Source organism: Leucopleurus acutus (genome assembly GCF_964270905.1).
Source record: "Leucopleurus acutus genome assembly, chromosome: 5".
NCBI lineage: Eukaryota > Metazoa > Chordata > Mammalia > Artiodactyla > Delphinidae > Leucopleurus > Leucopleurus acutus.
This window is the reverse complement of record NC_139147.1, coordinates 11,322,439-11,337,415: the sequence shown is the minus strand read 5'-3', so window position 1 is coordinate 11,337,415 and position 14,977 is coordinate 11,322,439. Positions and strand designations below refer to the sequence as shown.

Below are 14,977 nucleotides of genomic sequence, written 5' to 3'. Positions count from 1 at the left end.
TATTGCCATTATTTTTAATTTTAACATCTCTGGTGGGTGTGTAACAATATCTCATTTGGCTTTAATTTGCATTTTCCTGAAGGCTAATGATGTTGGTCATTGTTTCATATGTGTATTAGTATGCATCTTCTTCTGTGTGAAAAAATCTTTAGCTCATTTTTTAGTAGGTTGTTTAGCATATTATCAAAATTCTTTATATATTCTCGTAAGAAATCCTTTTTTAAAAAAATATTTATTTATTTGGTTGTGCCGGGTCTTAGTTGTGTCAGGCAGGCTCCTTAGTTGCAGCTCACAGGCTCCTTAATTGTGGCTCACTGGCTCCTTAGTTGCGGCACGTGTGCTCCTTAGTTGTGGCTGGAGGGCTCCTTAGTTGCAGCTTGCCGGCTCCTTAGTTGTGGCATGCAAACTCTTAGTTGCGGCATGCATGTGGGATCTAGTTCCCTGACCAGGGATTGAACCTGGGCCCTCTGCATTAGGGGTGTGGAATCTTAACCACTGTGCCACCAGGAAAGTCCCAGAAGTCCTTTGTCAGATAGATGTTTTGCAAACATTTTCGCCCAGTCTGTGGCTTACCTTTTCATTTTTGTAATGGTTTTCTTTAAAGGGCAGACGTGTTTAATTTTGGGAAAGTTCAACTTATTCATTTTTTTCTTTTATGGTTTATACTTTCCGTGTTCGATGCAAGAAATCTTTGACTATCCCAAGGTTGCAGATATTTTCTCTTATCTTTTCTTCCAGAAGTTTTACCCTTTTATATTACATGTTTAGGTCTGTGATCCATTTCAGGTTCATTTTTACTTAAGTGTAAGGTAAGGGGTGAGGTTCGTTTTTTTCCATACCAACACCCAGTTGTTCTAGCAACATTCCTGTCCTCATCCCCCATTGAATTGCCTTGGTAGCTTGTTGATAATCAATTAACCACATTTGTAAAAAATCTTTTCTAGATTCTCTTCTGTTCCTTTGATCTATGTCTATCCTTTCACCAGTATTTCACTCTGTTGGTAATTTTAGTTTTATAATAATTTTTGAAATCAGGTAGTGTGAGTTCTTCAATATTTTTCTTTTTCAAATTATTTTGGCTATTTTAGGTCCTTTACATTTCCACAGAAGCTTTTAAAATCATCATGTCAGTTTTTACAAAAGTTCTTAGAGTTTTTATTGGAATTCCATTGAATTTATAGATCAGTATGGGAAGAATTGACATCTTAACAATACTGAGTCTTAATAGTATATCTCTTAATTTTATTTGGGTTGTTACAAATTTCTTACAGCAGTGTTTTGTAGTTTTCAGTGTACAAGTCTTGTACATATTTTGAAAAGTTTAGCCCTAATTATTTCAAGGTTTTTGATGCTATTGTGTATTACATATTTTAATTTCAACTTACAGTTGTTTGATGCCAGTATATAGAACCAGAATTCATTTTCATATATTGACATTATATGTGTGATATTGCCTAACTCATTTATTAGTTCTAATAGCTTTATTGTAGCTTCCTTAGAATTTCTACATGCATAAACATTGTGAATAAGGATAACTTTATTTCTTCTTTTTCTTATTTTTTTTAATATTTATTTATTATTTGGTTGCGCCAGGTCTTAGTTGTGGCAAGGTCTTAGTTGTGGCAGGCGGGCTTCTCAATTGTGGCATGTGAACTCTTAGTTGTGGCATGCATGTGGGTTCTAGTTCCCTGACCAGGGGTTGAACCCGGGCCCCCTGCATTGGGAGCATGGAGTCTTCACCACTGTGCCACCATAACTTTTTTTTTTCCAATCTATACACCTTTTATTTCTTTTTTTGTCTTAACTGCGTTGATTACAACCTCTAGTACTATGTTGAATAGAAGTGGTGAGAGTCTTGTTCTTGATCTTAGGAGCAAAGCATTCAGTCTCTCACCATGAAGTATGATGTTAACTGTAGGGTTTTTTTTGATTGATGCCCTTTTTTTTTTTTTGCGGTACACGGGCCTCTCATTGTTGTGGCCTCTCCCATTGTGGAGCACAGGCTCCGAAAGCGCAGGCTCAGCGGCCATGGCTCACGGGCCCAGCCGCTCCGCGGCATGTGGGATCTTCCTGGACCGGGGCACGAACCCGTGTCCCCTGCATCAGCAGGCGGACTCTCAACCACTGCGCCACCAGGGAAGCCCTGATTGATGCCCTTTTTAGGGTGAGGGACTTTCCTTTTTTTCCTTGTTTGCTGACAGTTTTTATCATGAATGGGTGTTGAATTGGGTCATATTCTTTTTTCCTGCATTTACTGAGATGTTTATGTGTTTTTTTTCTCCTTTATTTTGTTAATATGGTGATATTTGAATGTTAAACCAACCTTCCATTCTTGGGGTAAACTGCACTTGGTCATGGTGTATTATTGTTTAACAAACATTTTGCTGGATTCAACTTGCTGTTATTAGGGGTCTCTGTTGAAATTCTTGAAGGATATTAGTTTATCGATTTCTCATAATGTCCTTGTCTAGCTTTGGTATCAGGGTAATAAATAAGAAACTAAGCTGTAGGGTATTCTTTTCTCTTTTAGTTTCTAAAAATATATGATGGTAGTCTTTCCTTGATATCTGTGGGGGCACTGGTTCCAAGTTGCCTGGGGATACCAAAATCTGTGGGTGCTCCAAGTCCTTTATGTAAAACCGATAGTACAGTAGTTCTTCCATATTGGCATATTTGAATTGAAATTCGATCCTAGGCTGGTTGAATCCAGATATGGTGGACTGATTGTAGTGGTAGCTACCATTTATCCAAAGCCTGGCATGTGCCAGTGTGCTCAGTGCTAAGACCTTAATGTGGATATTTAATAGAGTCCCACAGTAATCTGGTAAGGGCACTATCATTACTCATGTTATACATGAGAATGTGAAGATTCGAGAAGGGAACATTCTAGAATCAGTTTCTGGCATTCAGTTTCTAGCTGGGAAACAGGAATCCAAATTCGAATCCAGATCTATGTGACTTCAAGACTTTACATCCAGCCTCAACCTTGACACTACACTGCCTTCCTAGCTAACCCCATCAGCTTGTCTCTTAAAATCCTGTATATTTCTATAAAACTTTCTCTCACCTCCTGGAATAGCTATCTGGTTCCAGTATCAGATCAGTTGGTCCAAATGTGCAGATTAAAGGATTCGGGAGGCTGATTGCACTATGCCATTTTAATATAAGGGACTTGAGCAATCTCAGATTTTGCTCTTGAGAGGATCCTGGAACCAATCCCCCATGGATACTGAGGGTTAACTGTGTTTCTTCCTTAAATTTTTGGTGGCATTCACTAGTGAAGCCTTCTGGGTCTGGAGTCTTGTTTGTGGTAGAACTTCTAATTGCAAAATTTATTCAATAGATATTGACACAAGGCTGTTCCAGTTTTCTATTTGTTCTCTGGTCTGTTTTGATAATTTTGTATCTTGCAATGAATTTGAACATTTCATCTAAGTTAACAAATTTATTTGTATAAAATTGTTTATAATATTATCTTATTATTCTTTGCAAGTCTGTAGTATCTGTAGTGATTTTACTTCTTTCATTCCTGATATTGGGAATTTGTATCTTTTCTCTCCCACTCCAATTCCTCCTCTCCTTCTTCCTTCTCTCCCTCCCCTTTCTCCTTCTCTTCCTCCTCTCCCTTCCCCTCTTCCTCCTTTACTCCATCAATCTAGCTAGGAGCATATTGGGTTTATTGATTGGTTTTTTTAAAAAAGGTTTTGGTTTTATAGATTTTTTTTTTTCTCTGTGGTGTGTCTGTTTTCTATTTCATTGACTTAGGCTTCTTATTATTTCCTTCCATCTCTTTATTTTGGGTTTGATTTGCTTTTTTCTAGCCTCGTAAGGAGGAAGCTTAAATTATTGAGTTTGGATCTTTCTTCATTTCTGATAATGTATAACATCTTAAGCTATATAATTCCTTCAAAGCATTGTCATAGCCATATGAATATGTTGTATTTTTAAATCCACTCAATTCAAAACCTTTTTTAAAATTTCCTTTGTCATTTCTTTGATGGATTATTTAGAATTATGCTGTTTAGTTTCCAAATGCTTGGATTTTTTTTCCATTTGTCTTATTGATTTCTGATTTATTTATGATATGATCTGTGAACATACTCTGTATGATTTTAACCCTTTTAAGTTTATTGAGACTTATGTTATAGCCCAGCATTTGATCTGTCTTGGTGAATATTCCATGTGCACTTGTAAAGAATGTGTACTCTGTTGAAGTTGGGTAGGGTGTCCTGTAAATGTCAGTCGATCAAGTTGTTTCATGATGTCATTCATGTCTTCTGTGTCCTTACTGATTATCACTGAAGTCCTGATCAATTTGAGATATTAGGATATGACATATAATGTAAACAGTATCAGAAGTTCACTGCTAGAAATTGTTTGAAAATACTTTAAAATGCATGCACCTTTTAAAAGTGTATTCTTTTGTGTGGTAACTGTTTTTCTGTGTCTTTCATTAACTATTTATGAGAAGTTTCATAAAATATTCCATTGAAAATTTAGGAGTGAAGGCCATGTGTTTATTATCTCACTGAATGCTCTGTGTCCAAACATATTTTTATTATTTAAGATTGATGCTTAGTATATTGTTATTGATAATAAAATACTAATCAAGGTTCCTGAAAAAGTAGTGAAGTTAAAAATAATACATGGTTTGAAGAAAGGCAGGTACATAGTAGGCCGTGAGAAATCTGTTTCCTTTCTTTACAGTAATTAGCAAATTCTTGCTCTGCAAATGAGTCAGGTAGCCCTTCATATTGGTTTGACCTATTTTTGAAACTCAAGTAGTCCATTTAGAAGTAACATTTAAATAAATGAAACAATCTGAGTGATCTGAGCCAGGCTTCATCTTGATCCTTCATTGTTTGTCCTGGTTCAGGTAAGAATCTTTGGGATTGGGTAAGAGGCCTTGCCTTAATTTAGCAAGGAGAACAAGAGGAGAAGCTTAGTTGGCCATGCTTTTTTGGGAAAATGATCGACTTTTGTATTGTTTTGTTCAAATTTTGGGGGATGGGGGGTATATGTGTTTGTGTGGATTATTCATATGAGAAGATGCTACCAAATCCTCTCCATTGAACTGTATCTACTGTTCAGACATATAGTTCACAAAGATTTATTACACACAAGCCAATCTATATCTAAAGGTGGTTGTTCCAGAAAGGGACTGGTTCTTAGCCTCTAGTGAAAATTTTTAATTGACATTTTAATTTTTTCAAACCAAAAGTTAATACACAGAGATTTTTTTCTCAAATCAAAGTAAAAATAAAAGTCAAATATTCCTTAATAAAACCTGGAAAATCTGTCCTTTTTCTAAAATGTGTAGAAACTATATTGAATAATTTCAGCTGAACTTAGGCAAATACAATTGCTTGTCAAGTCACCCATGAAAACTCCAAATAGGCTTGTACAATGTGGTTTAGCTTTTATCTATGTCAATTAAAAAATAGTTGGTTCAAGATTTTTGTGTAGCTGTTTAAAATTGTGCCTCTATTCTGAGTGTTGGACGAACATATATGGCAGCTAAGATTCTAATTGTTAAAAGTCCTTTTTTTGATTTCTGTTTCCAACTTCAGGTGTATGGTAATCCAGTTCAACCCTATTAAGGCTCAAAGTTCAGGACAGAACAGTTCCTGTTTAAACTACTGAGTCAGTTTGCAAACAGCAGGGTCACCGCATTTGCATTTGATCCCAGTGCAATTGAGAGATCATTGCTTTCCATTTTCTCTGCTGACTTGTGAAACCACCCTGACAGTTTCACTGTAGAGGATTCAGGTTGAGATTAGGAGAGTCTTTGAGGGATGAGGAAACATGGTGGTTTTCTCCATCATTCATTGCTGTGTTCTCTTTCTCTCCTAGGAGTCTCAGCAAATGCTTGGAAGACTTATTCCAGAAAAACAGATACTCAATGACCAATTAAAACAAGTTCAGCAGAACAGTTTGCACAGTAGGTGTTTTATAAAAGTTGACTTTTTCCTGGCAATAATTTTCTTAATTGAAATGAGAACGTTACAAACCATTTTTCCTCACTGCCAGTTTGTTTTTCTTATCTTGCGATGTTTTTCTAAAACAGGAGATTCACTTCTTACACTCAAAAGAGCCTTAGAAGCAAAAGAACTAGCTCGGCAGCAGCTACGAGACCAACTGGATGAAGTGGAGAAAGAAACTAGATCAAAACTACAGGAGATTGATATTTTCAATAATCAGCTGAAGGTAACTATTCTGTGTGTGCCTACATGTATGTCTTACTTTTTAATTTCTCTAACTGGCCAGATGATTAGCTGATATTTGATCCCAGGCAGAAAAATTTACTAGGCTGGTTTGTCAGCCTTCATGAAAGCCTTCACATTTATGGATAAACATTAAACAATCTAAGTTGAATTATTCTCCTTTAAAATATAAAAATGAACTTGGCATCTCTAAATTAGGGCTGAGTGAATGGCCCCAACATGACATCTGTCTTTTACCTGAATTACATTTTTACACATCTTCATCCTTTTGTATGTAGAGAACTACATCAAGTTGAATTTCCAAAAGCTAAGCTCCAAAAGCTTCATCTTTCTTATGTTCTTTGAAGACTACTGAAAAGGAACTGTTGTCTCTTTTAAAACTAAGAATTTTTCTTCCACTTCTTACCTTCAAGATTGTACTTGAATATAAGTCTTTATTTTGTCACCTCACATTTTAAAATATTATTGTTTAATGGAGTAATTGCTTTTGTCTTTGTGGCAGAAGTGGTGTATGGTTTTGTCATATTTACACAGTAAAACTCAGGAAAATGCCAAAGCTCTTAGGGAATGTAAAAGTAGTTAGATCACAGCCTTTTTCTGATTTGGTGCTTTTGATTTAACTTTAGAACTTTATCATCTTAAGAATGATTATTATCTTGTAATAAAATATCTTGGAGTGCAAGCAGCTCATTTCCTATCAATAACAATCATATACTGTAGATTTAAGAAGATATTGGCATTTTTAATCAGTTATGTTCTTATAAAAAGTTGGATTTTACACTTGTTTTTCTCAAATGTTTTCTTTTTCCAACCTAAAATCCTTTATACTTGATTCTGAACAATTTAGCTTTTGACACTAGGAAAAAGTTAAAATACTATTCTTCATTAGTAGAAATAGAAAAACAAATTAGAAAGCGTATTTGAGATTTTTAGTTGACTTTTGAATTGTGATTCTAGGCCAAATTGTCTAGACATTTGAGTTTGAAGTATTTGTACTGTTTTTTCAGAGTAATAAGTAATAAGCTTTTCTCAATTATACAATTCCAGGAAAGTGATCTTAGGGGAAATATTATTTGAGTAAACTTAGTGTTTGGGGTTTTTTTTTTGCTTTCATGCTTACACAGAATATGTATTTGTGTACATGTGTGTATGTACTATATATTTTTTTTCTATATTCTTACACATATGATTGTGTCACATGTAAGTATTGGAAGTACAGCTATCAGTTCTCCTTCTCTAGAATAAGTACAGTTAGAAACATGTTAACTCTCTTATGACTTGTCACTATTTCAAGCAAAAGGAATATGGCACTAGTGCAAGCTTGTAGTCCTTTTTATTTTTTATTTTTATTTTTTGTGATACGCGGGCCTCTCACTGTTGTGGCCTCTCCCGTTGTGGAGCACAGGCTCTGGACGCGCAGGCTCAGCGGCCGTGGCTTATGGGCCCAGCCGCTTCACGGCATGTGGGATCTTCCCGGCCCAGGGCACGAACCCGTGTCCCCTGCATTGGCAGGCAGACTCTCAACCACTGCGCCACCAGGGAAGCCCTTGTAGTCCTTTTTAATAGTCTCTTGGATTATAAACTGTTAAGTATTCAGGTATCTTCTGAACCCAGGCAGTACTCTAGATTTCTGCCTTAATCTTAAGATTCCTTCCTATAGAAGTTCGACCCAAAACAAGGTTCACACATTTTAGAAAATAATACTCTGATGAATTCCCTGGCGGTCCAGTGCTTAAGACTCTGCGCTCTCACTGCCAGGGGCCCAGGTTCGATCCCTGGTTGGGAAACTAAGATCCCACAAGCTGCAGTGTGGCAAGAAAGAAAGAAAGAGAGAGAGAGAGAGAGAGAGAGAGAGAAAGGGAGGAAGGAAGGAAAGAAGGGGGAAGGGGTATTCTGGTGGATTATTTTTTTCTTTTTTTGGTTGCACTGGGTCTTAGTTCTGGCAGGTGGACTCCTTAGTTGTGGCTCCAGGGCTCCTTAGTTGCAACATGCAAACTCTTAGTTGTGGCATGCATGTAGGATCTTGTTCCCTGACCAGGGATCGAACCCAGGTCCCCTGCATTGGGAAGCACAGAGTCTTATCCACTGCACCACCCGGGAAGTGTCCCTGGTGGGTGATTTTTGATAACGCCTCGATGACTTACACATTATTTTGGCTGTATTTCGGCTATTGGATTACTGTTGTCATTGCTATAGAGAACACCCTTAAAATGTGGTGTTTGTCACTGTTACTGTGTTTAGTTGACTAATGCTGCCTTCAGTATCAGAGAGTTGCTTATACAAAGGCTAATTTTTTAGCCCTTTATTCCACTAGCCCCTTTTCCAAATATACTTATTTTTAAAATAAGAACATTCCTTTCTGTTGTAATTTTTATTTTAGTTTTCCATTATTACTTTAAATTTAAGTCAATGTGGAGAGTAAAAAACAAAATCACAAGCCAGTATGTAGCTATATTGTTTTGTTATTTAAAACTCGTTTGGAGGACTTAGTGACTATATTATGTTACCTGACGGTTATTATTTCTATTATTCCTCTCAAACCTGGTGAGACCAAAGCAGAAACAGTTACATTGAAGAATCAAAAGATTTATAATTTGATTGAGACAACTCAGAGGCAGATTTAAGTATCCATTGAGTATCTCCTGCCAATTTTTCTTTGTTGTAGTCACCTTGGAGAATATGAAGCTTTTTTTTTTCTGACTTTAGAGCATATATTCACTAGCAGCTGTAGTTTCTTGTGATGGACCAAGAGAGCCACATTCTGACCCTTTGGGATTTCTTCCATGTCTCCCTTGATACAGCAGTGCCTTTACAGCATCTTCACTAATGATGCAAAAATTACTTCTACCTTGCTGACAGTGAAACAGTTCAACTGCCCAGTCATTCCACACATCGAATTTGATGGTGTGAATTTGCTCCATCCTAAACCTTCCTCTCCTAAAAGGAAACCAGCCTGGAGAGTAGAAAAAAGAAATTCGGACTTAGTATTGTTTTATATTCGTATAGAGTGTTCATCTAGAGAAAGAAAGTTTAATTCACTCATTATCAACTAATATGGTGACACTGGAGAAATACCTTATGGAGTGCAAAGATTTAAAATTAGTTGATTGGAACATTAAACCTATATTCAATGGCTGGCTCCGTAAATGAGGGTTCCGTTTAGCAAAATCCAACTCTCATAGTTCCTTTGATACAAAACCGCTTACAATAAGCCATTCACTTCTTTTGATGCACACTCAAGGTCATGTCCAGTTCCTTAGGGATAAGGTCATGGGAACAATAGCACCCTGCTTTAGCCCAGATTCTTAAGCATAAGACTGGGATTGGGAAGTATAATTATATTTAGTTTCTTGAATGAGAAAGAGTTTAGGTATGCTTTTTCCTTTTTTTTTTTTTTTTTTTTTTGCGGTACGCGGACCTCTCACTGTTGTGGCTTCTCCGGACGCGCAGGCTCAATGGCCACAGGCTCCGGACACGCAGGCTCAGCGGCCATGGCTCACAGGCCCAGCCGCTCCGTGGCATGTGGGATCTTTCCAGACCAGGGCACGAACCTGTGTCCCCTGCATCGGCAGGCGGACTCTCAACCACTGCGCCACCAGGGAAGCCCTTATTCTTTTTTTATATGCAGTCTGGATTAGTTCTGTCTACCAGGTGTCTAGTTGAGATTCATTCTTTTGAGAATCTCTCCTTTTTTCTTCAAACAAGAACTGCACTTACGCCTCCTAATTCAATATCTGGTAACCAATGATGGAAATAACTCAAGGCATTAATTAAAGAGGAAAACAATTACTTTTGCAGTTAGATTAACAGGTATTTGTTTCATATTGGTAGCAACCCACTGAAAATATAAAGCATACTTCAGTTCTGGGGACGTGTTATTCAGGGCTGTGGAACATAAGGTCTCTAGAATCTTGGACCTTTACATTTCTATCTTATATCATGGAAATTGAGGACTCTTTTTCTCCTTTTAGAAAAGGCTATTTTTCCATGCATTTTGGTAGATATCTTCCTTATAGATACAATATTTATGTTTTCCAAAATTGATCCCAAGACATAAGTGTCTTTCTAATTTATCACCCAAAGCGAAGAATTACTTAAAAAAGGAAACAGAGGGAATAAACTTGGCTTTTGTAGATCTAGCAAAAACGGGGGAAATGATAGCACTCTGCTATTGAAGCTTTTGTGCTCAAATTCCCAATTGATAGATTTTGTATTTTTACTGCCTTTTGTGTGAACAGTAAATTTTTGATGATCTAATGAAAAATTTAACCAATGATTTAACCAGGAATAGTTGATTTTGTTAGTAATTATTGCCAGGATGAATTAACCCTTCTTGAAGTAGCTTTAATTCAGTGGACCAAATTTGTTTATCAAATTTTCTGCTTTTAAAATGTGTTATATATGCAGCAAATATTTCTCATGCTAAGGAATAAAAAGTCTTCTCATGTTCATGGCCTAGAAACATCAATTTAAAATTATTGATTATTGGGACTTCCCTGGTGGTACAGTGGTTAAGAGTCCGCCTGCCAATGCAGGGGACATGGGTTTGAGCCCTGGTCCGGGAAGATCCCACATACCACAGAGCAACTAAGCCCATGTGCCACAACTACTGAACCTGTACTCTAGAGCCCACGAGCCACAGCTATTGAGTCTGTGTGCCACAACTACTGAAGCCTGTGCACCTAGAGCCCATGCTCCGCAACAAGAGAAGCCTGCGCACCGCATCAAAGAGAAGCCCCCGCTCGCCGCAACTAGAGAAAGCCCGCATGCAGCAACGAAGACCCAACGCAGCCAAAAATAAAAATAAATAAATTTATTAAAAAAATAAAATTATCACTTATCTATGACTTTTCTCTTTTTACCTTGTTTTACAGGAAAATTAAAGCTCTCGACATTTTTTGGAGAATCTGTCTACCTTTTAGGCACATAGAATCATTCTGATAGTTATTTTTCTTATATACAGTGCTTAGCTATAGGTGTAAAATTGTGGCTCTAACAAGTGTCAAATACCATTACCAGTAGGGACTTTTTAGACAGCAGCGTTTGACTGCTTGCCTTTGGCAATGTTAGTAGTTACTGTAACAGTTTTCCTTGGCCCTGATAGCTTAATGTTCCATACTTTAAAGACCACTGTGATAACAGAGCAGCAACATAAAGTACAGCTTATAGTTTTCAGGGCTCCATTGTCAGCCAAATAAAGAGAATCCAGGCAAAGAGGCTAGATATTGTGTTTCATGTTGGTAAGTTGAGTCCTTGTTGGTTCCCATCTAGTCACTGTGTGCTGGCCAAGTCCTAACGTGAATGGCGTTTACATTGGAGCATTTCTTTCTTCCAGTCAGTGGCAATGCAGGAGGCAGTGTTGTAGTGCCTGGCAGTTCTCCTGGGCAGTGTCATCCACTTAGACTTCTTTCTAAAGGTCTCCATGCCCTACTCAGGCAATGCACATCTTTCTCAAACTAAGAATGGTGAACCATCTCCAGCTCTGTGCTTCAGTTTTCCCTGTGCAGATGAGTCCTCAGTGTCTAAGACAGCATTTACCATGAAGCGCTAATCCTTTTTTATAAAAGTTAATAATGATTAGTTATTATACATCATTGGAGTATGAGTGAATCTTTCCTCTTGACAAATTGTGTGTGTGTGTGTGTGTGTGTGAGATGAAAGCTCTGAACTACAAGCTGGATAAGGTACTGTATACTGTAGTCTTTATAACAAGCATATTTTAGATCATTGAATTTGCTATGTGGCTGCAAAAATTTGAAAGACAACACTTAGTCATTATTTAGGTTGATATGCAAATTTTCATCATCAGATAGTATAGTCAGTATACTATTCCAAAAGGGGATAGTATTTTATTTCTTAGAAAAATGTATTTAGGACTAATTCAGAATTAAGAATTATATTCCTTAATATATTTGGGAAATCCGGGCTTTGCAAATTGAACACAAGAGGCTGTTAGAAATATAAACTCTGCTTGTAATGATACCTGTCCTAAAAATTGCTCCTAGGAACAGAATTGTTGTTGAAATGAGAATGCCAGTTACAGTAAATAAGGTTCTTGGCTTAACTAAGGCTTTTATGCTCTTGGTTTCTGACACTTGCTTTCATGGCAGCCTCATTCATTTTGAAGGCAGTGAAAGGCAAAATGTTTAGCAACCAGGGGAGAAAAGAAAAGATCTGGAGAAGGAACTGCAGAACAGAATGAGAAGTCAGGAAAAAAATGCATGCGAAGGGAAACAAGGAAGGAAAGAAAAAGATCCAGAAAGAGGAGATGCAGAGACAGCAAGAGAAATCAGTGTGAATTCAAATTACAGTGTTGCTTTCTTATGTTAGTAGATTAATGTTTGGCTGTTTCATGGTTTGTTCAAGATTAAATTTTATTTTTACCTCTATGATCCTTTCGAAAAGACCTCTTTTGCACGGAAGTAATAAAATGCTCTAACTCTCATTCAATGTACCTGTGATTGTGGAAACTTTACACAGATTCCTTCAATGTAGAAAAATAATTAGAACACTCCCAAGACTCAAAATAGTTAACAGACATTGTACATCAGATTCTGTTCCATACCAGTAGGCTTGTTGATTGGTTGAGTTTTTAGTAATAGTGTGGGTTTTTCTTTTGAGGGTTTTCAAAAATACTGAACAAAAGGTGATTTGGGAAAGGGACAAAAGCAGAACTCAGTCTTTGAAAAAGATGTTTTCTTTTTTTTTTAATTCTCTTCTTTAGCCAACTCAACCCCCTTGACAATTTTATCCTTTAGAATGACATGTATTTAAAACAATGGGATATTGCTTTATAAATAAAGTTGAGACATTTTGGGGTAAACAGATTTTTCAGGACAAAATGGAGTCCGTTTTCTCTTTCTGGGATATATGGGTGTCTAGCAAAGGCTCTTGGGAGATATCAGAAAAGATTCTTAGTTAGCTATTTCTTTTGCAGAAACCACAGGGTTTTCTAGTTCTTCTCCCATTTTTTGTTTGCCTATCGCCTCACCCTTCACAGACACATGCACCTACACGCTACCCAATTCATCCCTCTTTGGCTCTTCTATAGCACTTATGATACATTCACTGCCGCCTTGTGCTGTGGGGAGTTGGACTTACTATCTGGTTGAATTACTGACTACAGATTTAGAAGTAATATTTAAGGATGTTTTTAAATGTTAGTATACCCCTTTTTGGAATTTAAATAACCAATCAATATTTTTTATACTCCTCTGATTTTTCTTGCATCAAGAATGAATACATTTTCTAATTTTGCAATAATGGAATATCAGTTTACCTTGATATGGGTAAAATTTCTCTTTTGAAATGGTCATTTTTCAGATTTTTCCACACAGATAGGAGTTCCCCTCTCTTTGTTGGGTTTGTTGATTGGCTTTCTTTAATAACTTTCCATTTGTTTCACATCCACTTAATTGGGATAAGTTACTATATTTAAAGACTCAAAAGTCCTTTTAAAAATTCTGATATTGTGTGCTACACAATATCCCTGGGTGAGAAGTAAAGTGATGTTTATTTATACAAAGCACGCCTATCTGTAAAATCTGTAACTTCCCCTGTCCCCCTAACATTTGTATAGAAACGGGACAGTTTACAAGGCATTTCCTTCCATATGGATTCACTTGTTTGCTCTTCATAGCGCCTTCCCTTTGCTGTAGGTAGGACAGGCACTACCTCCCAAGTCTTGCAGATGAGTAAACAGAGGCTTAGAGAAGGACCTGCCAATTGCACTCTTCCTTTATCAGGCTGACTCCCAGGGACAAGAGGGTCTGGAGGCTTTGAGATTTCTGCCATTTATTGAAGTTTTTTGTGGAAGCCAGGAAAGATTCAAGCTGAGTGTCCTGGGTGGAGTGTGGGGGAAAAAAATAAAAGCACTTCTGCTTCTAACTTTCTGTAGGTATTAGGTCTAGACAAAACAAACACCTGCAATTTCTGTTGCTGGTAACTAAATTAATTTCCTAAGAGTTCCATTTAATATTAACAGTACCAAGACTGTTGTAAATAGGAGATTTGTCCTCCACAGTTTTATTTTGATTTATGGTGTTGAGTTCATGAATTTCTAGTAATTAATCAAGGTATGTTTGGTTTTGTGTTTCTTTTCCAAGAGATAGCCTGAGGCAAAAACCAGAAGCAGTGTAATCCTTCAGAAAAGTTAGATGACCAAATTAGCAATAAATATATTCTCATTAACTGCTAGTCTTTTTTAGCCCCCCCACCCCCGCCCATTGCTCGCTCATTTTTTTTCTCTCTTCACAAACCTTTATGCAATGTCATGTTTATGAAAAGGAAAGCCGTACATATTGTTCAGGTGGATACTTCTTTATTTTGACTTTTATTTTATTATTTCTTTATACAGCAGGTGCTTATTAGTTATCTATATTATACATATTAGTGTATATATGTCAATCCCACTCTCCCAATTCATCCCACCACCACCCCTTCACTTTCCCCCCTTGGTGTCCATATGTTTGTTCCATCTGTGTCTCTATTTCTGCCTTGCACACCAGTTCATCTGTACTATTTTTCTAGACTCCACATATATGTGTTAATATACGATATTTGTTTTTCTGTTTCTGACTTACTTCACTCTGTGTGACAGTCTCTAGGTCCATCCACGTCTCTACAAACGACCCAATTTCGTTCCTTTTTATGGCTGAGTAATATTCCATTGTATATATGTACCACATCTTCTTTATCCATTCGTCTGTTGATGGGCATTTAGGTTGCTTCCATGACCTGGCTATTGTAAATAG

At 37.0% G+C, this 14,977-nt stretch overlaps 1 protein-coding gene across 2 annotated transcripts in view; it reads left to right on the top strand.

The window, feature by feature from the left end:
* The window catches only part of ITSN1 (intersectin 1), a gene marked incomplete at its 3' end in the record, with an annotated part of 230,302 nt that overhangs the window by 109,107 nt on the left and 106,218 nt on the right, over positions 1–14,977 (top strand). For both annotated transcript variants that reach the window (XM_082840315.1, XM_082840316.1), the window contains exons 15-16: positions 5,854–5,941; positions 6,068–6,207. In XM_082840315.1, the coding sequence (XP_082696441.1) occupies positions 5,854–5,941; positions 6,068–6,207 (228 nt within the window). The remainder of the gene's footprint in view (positions 1–5,853; positions 5,942–6,067; positions 6,208–14,977) is intronic.